The sequence below is a fragment of the Cydia splendana genome, chromosome 8 (genome assembly GCF_910591565.1).
Source record: "Cydia splendana chromosome 8, ilCydSple1.2, whole genome shotgun sequence".
NCBI classification, from domain to species: Eukaryota; Metazoa; Arthropoda; class Insecta; order Lepidoptera; family Tortricidae; genus Cydia; species Cydia splendana.
In genome coordinates, this window is record NC_085967.1 from 3,150,043 (window position 1) to 3,158,213 (window position 8,171).

An 8,171-nucleotide genomic window follows, 5' to 3' on the forward strand; every position below is an offset into this window, starting at 1 on the left:
CTTCCAGTGCACTTACATTTTAGAAGCTGTACTTGTAGATTTTTTATAGTTCAGAAAATTAATGTTTCGAAATTCATGTCATAAAATTACAGGTCAAATATTATTATTCCTTATACTTAATATTAAGTTTATATAAAACTTGTTTCCAAGCCTGGATATTCATAGAATTTTGTTTCACATTTTATTAAACTTAATATTTTCAATTCATATAGCCTCAGTAACTCAATACTTACTTTGTCAAAAATTAAATCAGATATTTTTTTCTGCGGTGGTCGCAGTTCTAACCTAACCTAACCTACTTTTCTAGCAACAGTTTGTTTCTGCGGGGGTCACAGTTCTAACCTAACCTAACCTACTTTTCTGGCGAGTTTGTTTCCGCAGGGGTCGCTGTTCTAACCTAACCTAACCTACTTTTCTGGCAACAATTTTTTCCTGCGGGGGTCGCAGTTCTAACCTAACCTAACCTAACCTAACCTCCTTTTCTAGCAACAGTTTATTTCCGCAGGGATCGCAGTTCTAACCTAACCTAACCTACTTTTCTGGCAACAATTTTTTTCTGCGGGGTCGCAGTTCTAACCTAACCTACTTTTCTGGCAACAGTTTGTTTCTGCGGGGGTCGCAGTTCTAATATTACAATTCTTTGCATTGAGTTTCTTTTCAATTTTAAATGAAGTGCATAAGTTCTGAAATAATAATATTTGAAAAGAAAATACTCGAACTAAATAATATTATATTAAACAGTTCCTATGGAACAACAATCTATGAAATCTGTGTCTACGAAACAAGAATACACGTAACATAATTCTATAACAAATTTTCTTCTTAAAACATAAATATTGTCAAGTTGGTTAGCAGATCTTGTCAGTAGAAAAAGACGGCAAATTTGAAAAATGTAGGCGCAAAGGGATATCGTCTCATAGAAAATTTGATTTTCGCGCCTTTTTTTACTGACAAGATTTGCATGACCATATATACTTCTATAGTATTGTATAGAAAATGTAGACAGCGGCAAATTTGAAACATAGAGGCGAAAAGGGTCAATCTCGAATATAATTTTTGAGATACGCGCCTTTTTCTATTGACAAATTGATTTGCCACACTATAATAATAGTTGGTCAAACCAATTTGTCAGTCAGTAAGAACCAGGAAAACTATACTCATCCTTTTCTTTTGGGTGCTAGTACTAGTGTAAGACAAAGATAGTACGATTCTATCTGTCTATGATTGAAATGAGACAGTCCTTTGACAAACTATAGAAAATTTCTCATTTTCATAGAGAGGATGACTCATTTCATAGCCAACTAGTTCGTAATTGAATCTCCTCACACCAACCGGCATCCAAAAGAAAACAAACGTCAACCCGTCAAACGTCACCCTGGCAAACGTCATCCAACAAAAATGCCATAATATAATATCTATGAAAAATGGCATGCAGGCATGAATCGGCCGTTTGTGTACGACATCCATGACGACAGCCGGCCGAGCTTGTGGTCGCGGACGGGCACTACATTGAACAAGTGGCTGTGGGTCGCGCTGTGCTGTGGCGTGCCTGGGGTACCATGCTATTTTTGTAATTGCTGCACGAGGATTGACCATAGCAGGGATCGGGAAAGGACTAGAGTGAATCGTAAGTTTGGTATTATAAGTAGCATTCGGTTCTTGGCGACCGCAACCGGCGACCGCGACACACTGTTTTGTATGGATGTTTTGAAACACTAACGGATGCAAGCGACCGCGTCGCGCGACCAGTGGGTGTGGCCAGCGAGAGACACGAGCCGCGTGACGCAGTCGCTCCAGAGGCAGTATCGTCGCGCGACACTGCCTCTGGAGCGACCAAAAGAAGCAAAAGTGAGCTTGGGTCGTTGATCCTCTCGCCTTGGTCGCGTTGATCCGTATGCCATCAGTCGCCTACCGACAGGCGACCGTGGTCGCTAGGTCGCAAGGGCGCCGTCGTGCATCGCGGTCGCCAAGAACCGAATGCTACTTAGATTTACACATTGTTGTTCCCGTAATGCTGCGGCCAGCAGAGTGATGTAAACTGTCCGTCCAGGCAAGTATGCATCTGGATATTAGAAATGCATCCCCAAGCGAGCCACGGGGCGCGTTTTATGAACAAGCTGATGTAGTTGCATCGTTGTTGAGTCGGTGAATTTGTGTGTGAGAGATTCCACAGAATTCGTCTGAAGGTGGTAAAGTTATCTGAAGGCTCGAATATGGTAGACTTAACCGATGGATATAATTATGTACTTGACTTTCTTTTTAGGAATATGTCGTCGTAAAAGCTTTTGGAGCCAGATTATCAAATTGATTCAATTCGATCGATTCGATTCGTTCTAGAATGTACGTAGAGCAAAATATATTTTAAATCCCATAAATCTAATTCTAATATAATATGCAGTTATCCCCAGCATTGACATAACTAAACACACCTATTGTGATTGTGCCAACACTTACGATGAGTCGAAGTGCAGGTAAACGACAGGCACACAAGGTCATTTGTGTCTCTTATTTACTCTTGTCTTCGTATATGTAGATTGTAGTGATAAATGCACATTCCTAACCTAATTAGGTACCTTTATTTAATTATTAAGTCGACCCAAAACAACTCTACAAATTTGTTTAGAAAATCTGGGCCCAACGACCTATATCCCTGCCCGCGCCCTCTTCCACCATCTTTTTGCATTTTTTCGTGCTAAAATCATCTATCGGGCCAGCGACCTAGCCAAGGTTTGCGCTTCGCCATCGAATCGCTTTGTCTCTCTGACAAAGCGAGTCTTCCCCTCGTAAGACCCACCATAGAAAATTTTCCAATTTTTAATTTGAATCTTGTTCTATAAGTAAATTGGAATGAATTTCGTTAAAACGCAGTGAAACAAGAAATACTTCTTTATTTGTTTCATGAAAGGTTCAAATTGGATTGCAACGAATTATGCATTTTAATGTACATTTAGACTCACGAGTATTAGTGTGACAGTGACAGTTGCGTTTCGTTCGCTACGTATAGCGTTAGCGATTGGCATGTTGTTTACGGGGCCTGCTTAGTCTCGCCGCAGCTTTAGGTCTGTATAAGGTCTAATACCTAAGGAGGTTTGGATGATTTTGGATAGTTAATGATCTGTACTATCTTTCAGAGTCAACGGGAACAGCGGCGGAGCGGATAGCGCGACCGCACCGACCTCACGCACCCGGTGGTCGCAAGTCCACCCCAGAAATGCTCAGCGCCGTGCGCTGCGCTCTCTCACAACTACAGGTATCAAACAAACTTAACCAATTTTTAAACATGCAGATACGTCTGCGAGCAATATTCCAAATTTTATGTCGTCTTTCGGTAGCTGTCGCTATACGCCACCCCAAAGGCGTGTATACATAAGGGAAGGAATGGAAAGATTCGCGAGGTTCTGGTAGGCTTCCGTAGCTCAATTGGTTAGAGCAAACGCACGGGTTGCGGAGGTTGCGGGTTCAAGTCCTGCCGGAAGCGTAAATTTTTCCATTATTTCCTTTAATATAAAATTATGAAACAAACTTATCTTAAGGTCAATGTGTGAAGACAAGGTAAGGTAAGGTCAAAATGAAATATAGGGCAAGAAGGCAAGAAAAAAAAACAAAATACAAAATTCTTTATTGCAAAAAATAAACTCTCATATAAGTAGGTACGTTTCAGACATAGTCAGAAAAAAAGAGCTTCACTCCTTCTGCTCTACCGATCTTCTGTAAGACGAGTAGTTACGTGTACAACCAAAAGAGTTAAAAGCGACTAACCTTTAACATTATACGTATAATATAACCACTTTTTAGTCATTAATTTTTAGCTGCCTGTTACGTTCCGCGGATATGCTATGTCTGTAAGTACAGGTACATCATGTCACTGCAGTGCTAATATTTATTAAACGTTTTATTTTCAGGGCGAGCCGGCTCCGCCACTGCCCGCCAAAGATTCTTCATCAGAGAGCAGCAAGCAGGGGGCAAAGGCCGATGCCGTTCTACAGCAGTGAGGTTACATTAACTTACTGCTTTTTAACATACAAAATAGCTTAAAAATTGAATAAAGTAGAGCTACATGCAGCCGCTTACGCTTTGACATCTCAAGCACATTGCACAACGCACTACGTTTTCAGGGCAAGACGTGTAGCCAAGAAACCTATCGAAAGTAAAGAATGTGTGAAAAAGATCACGTGACTTTTCTTTCGCATCTGCCATTCCCTTCTCCTTTGGACGTTGGATACGCGTATTAAAAGCGTATTATAATTTTGAAAACATTGATAACCTAAAGGCCGTGTATTCTAAGTTTGCAAGCCAAAATATACGCCAAGTAAAATAATTATATTTTATTATTATAACCGTCAACCACGAAGCGCAGGCACTCCCATACATTGTCACAGCCAAATCGGAGTAAATTTAGCGTAGAACCGTATAATGTAGTATGAGCCGTTTATTATTTTATATATAGTCCTAAAAGTGGAGAAATACATAAGAATTTGAACGCCACGCCGTTTTTAAGGCCTTATGCCAATTTGAACGTACACTGCAATGACATCTGAATCATATTTGAATCATGTTATTTTATCGTGCCTCTCGCCAGCGCCAATCATCATATATCATCAGCCGTAAATGTGCATGGCTTTATTAATGAATTCATTCATAATTTCTTCTTTCCATGCAATTTCGCAGCTCACTGTACGGACGACCGAAATGAACAATAACTGAAGTTACTCTAGTTAGATGACATTCTAATATCAGTGTTGACGGAATTGGCCTTTTAGTCTCGCTTTGAATGGCTTGTACGGTCAAAAGTATTAATTTTGAGATGACCCATTTCGTACCTGGGTGATTCTTATAGTGTCAAAAAAAATTTTTTTTTCATAAATGTTTTTATTTTTCATATATTATTACATATACTCATATCAAAAGTACATACAAAAAGACAATTTTTTGACTCATATGGTCAAGCTTAATACCCTCAGGAAAGGTAAATAAAATGAGTACATAAACACGGTTGTGACAAAGTGTCCCTCAGTCGTGACATTTCGGCATTTTAGTGGCCAACTCGGCTATTTTGATTTATATAGTTATTTTAACATAGCCTAAGTCACTCCTATGACTACGACAAACCTAATGACAGCTCAGACGTTGAAATCCGTCAAACTATAAAGGCTGTAGAGCGTGACAAAGAATTCGATACACATCATACATACATACAAGCGAAAAACATTTTTTTTTGGTTTGGCAGTCGGGCAATTATAGCCAATGATCTGTAGCTAATAAAAATGCATTTCTGAAAAGTGAATGTGCCTCTAAATTAATCAAACGAATTAAGAATGACACGACCACGTGTCTATATGTCACGAACGTGGACTCAAAGTCCGTGGCGGTGACAGATTTTTGAGGCCACGGTCGTGATAATTTGGAACATGTTCGATATTACATAAACATTTCCTTTGATTTTGCAAATGTTAAATAGTTAGCTTAATCTGCAATGTATGAGGGATATCTTATGTTACAAACAATAACGTGAAACTGTAACTTACTTTTAAAACTCTAACACGGCGGTGACGCGTTAAGGTTGACCGTTTTTTCAAATGAACACAATTAAATAGTTTTCGACAAAACTTCTCCCTTCAGCCATTCGTAAACCTGACAACAACACAGTGTTGCTGTTCTAAAAAAACTTTAATAAGGCTGCCAGTAGTAAAGATAATTTTCTACCGAGTACCGCACCGAGTACCGACCGCCGGGTAATATAAACATCTTAAACTAATAACGCATAGACAGATAGTCCCCTTACGGCTAACCTGCCAAAAGTGAAGCCGAAACACGATCGATGTGTGCGTGGAACGCTCGTGTTTTACGCTCAGCAACACACACACATATACAAAAACGTGTTGCCAGTATATAGATATTTCCCTCAAAATGGGGGATTTAACAACATCCTTAACACTTGGTTATTAATAATTTGTGTGTAGATTTAATAGCAAAAGCTTTTTATGTTTATTTAAGGAATTTTGCATTTCTGTCCTTTGTGAAATAAGGTTTAAATAAAAAAAACAACGGGTTACACTCCGGGAGTGCCGACAGAAGTGAAAACTCAATAACTAGTCCAAAATGTTTGCAGCACTATGTATAATTGACCCATCCTCCTTTCTATTGAAAAACTTTAGTTCCGAAATTGCTGGCCAGTGAACTTAAATTTGTAGCGTTAATTGTTTAAAATTCGAATAGAAATTGTAAAGTTACCTTGCAGACCTCGCATCTTTGGTCATGATATTTTGAGTTTTATTCACCAGTACTAGAGTTCACTTTTATTAGCGATTTCATAAAGATGAGACTTTATTGAATTATTGAATTATATTGGAGTGATATAAAGTTAGAATGTAACTGTGAGATCCTCGTATTTCAGCCCGTACAAGATTAGAACATTGAGCTTTATTGCTTAATATTAAAGTCCAGTTTTAAATAATTGACCTGATTATGATACGTTATGACTAAAGTTCTTTGGTGAATAACATTGTCCGTCACACATGACATAAGTCACGCAAGCGCCCTGCGCCGCCTACATGAAACAGCCGGCTCAGGCATACATTTTCGCCGTGCGGTAGAAAGAGAGGAGAGACGCCTTCGCGTTACGCGTTACGCTGTCCCGAGTTTATCATTTTTTCCCCACCTCAAAAAGTGCTCAGCACCGCTAAAGAAGTTTTCACTTCAAAAATTGATACATTTTTACAATTTTTTATTTTAATGTGCATAAAATTACTAAGTACATAATTTAAAATAAAATAATGAAATATTTAAAAATATATAATTTTTATATAATTATACAAGGAACTTCAATTAAGCGTATTCATTTTAGAATGTAAACGTCATGCCCCATTTTGAGGAAAAAATATTCACTACACTGGCAACATTTATAAGAAATGGCGGCTGACGAAACATTGGATTTTTATAGTTACGATTACGTAAAAATATCACATTAAACTCTATACTTCCGCGTGAAATGTAACGTAAGTCGGTTTGTTTTTATGATATGATGCGTTGTGACACCCATTCAATGCACAAACAACCATTTTTCCTGTGTTTTTGATTTTTAAACGAGAGGTGTACACAAACCGACGTGACCTTGAGTACTGCCAGGGCCGATCGAATACGGTGACACCATGGTATAATAATATACTCCGCCTGGTACTCTATTCCGAGATTCGCGTATGACCTAACTGACACGGGCCTACGTCATCATGCTGTTTACAGGTTCTCAAACTTTAAAATGTGGGAGAATTTTAACCAACGGTGAAAATAATTTTAACGGCATTAATTAAACAAATCTAATGTATTAAATTAAACTTTATTTATCTATACAAGACAAACGTTTAAAAAACTAATTCACAGTTACACATTAATTACCAAGCTTACGACGTGAAAAGTTTGGAAAACACTGCGACTGCTGACACTGAGCGAGAAGGAAATAACAATTAACACGCGTTCGACAAGGATGACGGTCAGGGCATGAAGTTATCTAGATCCGAATTGTCAAATGTGCACAGCGCTATCCTGTGTTGCCAGTAGTATAAACAGAATTACCCGAAAGTCTGAAATTTCTTTCGTGAATCGGAAGATATTGCTAACGAGTAATTAAAAATGACGTGTTATTGTAAAATTTAAGCTAAAATACATATAAATGAAAATTATAAAGAAATATTTTAACTTATTAACCATAGGTATAATGTACCCATGTAACATGTTATGTTGAAATAAAGTGGCAATGTTATTGTCACTCTGGGAATAGAAGACCATGTTTTATTAGACCATGCGGTGACACGAGTGCGACGTGACGTCGCACTTGAAATGGCTTCACTAGGGATGTACGAACACTCGATCTATGCCTTATAAATCTATGATAAACATATTACCACGCGCGGTGGTGACGCGAAAACTAATCACAAAATGTATGTTGTTTAAAATTATATAAAATCGTTATAAATCCATACAATTTTTAAACAGTATTGTAGAACAAGGATTAGTGTTTTATATTTGATATAAATTATTGCAAAATCACTTCATATTTTTTCAAAAAAAAATCAAATATCACAAAATTTGGGGAAGTCACACTACACGGTCCGTGACATTTCGCAATTGTAATTTTTCTTATATGTTTCTAATACTCTCAGGACAATACATTTAGG

At 38.0% G+C, this 8,171-nt stretch overlaps 1 protein-coding gene across 1 annotated transcript; it reads left to right on the top strand.

Moving 5' to 3' along the window:
* Nucleotides 1-1,327: 1,327 nt before the first annotated feature.
* LOC134793201 (uncharacterized) lies at nucleotides 1,328-4,169 on the top strand. Its single transcript, XM_063764781.1, has 3 exons — nucleotides 1,328-1,627; nucleotides 3,132-3,250; nucleotides 3,903-4,169. The coding sequence occupies exons 1-3, from the start codon at nucleotides 1,438-1,440 to the stop codon at nucleotides 3,990-3,992; spliced, it is 399 nt and encodes a 132-aa protein (XP_063620851.1). The 5' UTR covers nucleotides 1,328-1,437; the 3' UTR covers nucleotides 3,993-4,169.
* The last annotated feature ends 4,002 nt before the right edge of the window (nucleotides 4,170-8,171 follow it).

What these genes read in the sequence shown, in the direction of transcription:
- LOC134793201 (XM_063764781.1), top strand. Translation starts at nt 1,438, where the DNA reads ATGAATCGGCCGTTTGTGTACGACATCCATGACGACAGCCGGCCGAGC. An exon ending in GGAAAGGACTAGAGTGAATC is followed by an intron (nt 1,628 to 3,131) that starts GTAAGTTTGGTA and finishes ACTATCTTTCAG; the next exon opens with AGTCAACGGGAACAGCGGCG. An exon ending in GCGCTCTCTCACAACTACAG is followed by an intron (nt 3,251 to 3,902) that starts GTATCAAACAAA and finishes TTTTATTTTCAG; the next exon opens with GGCGAGCCGGCTCCGCCACT.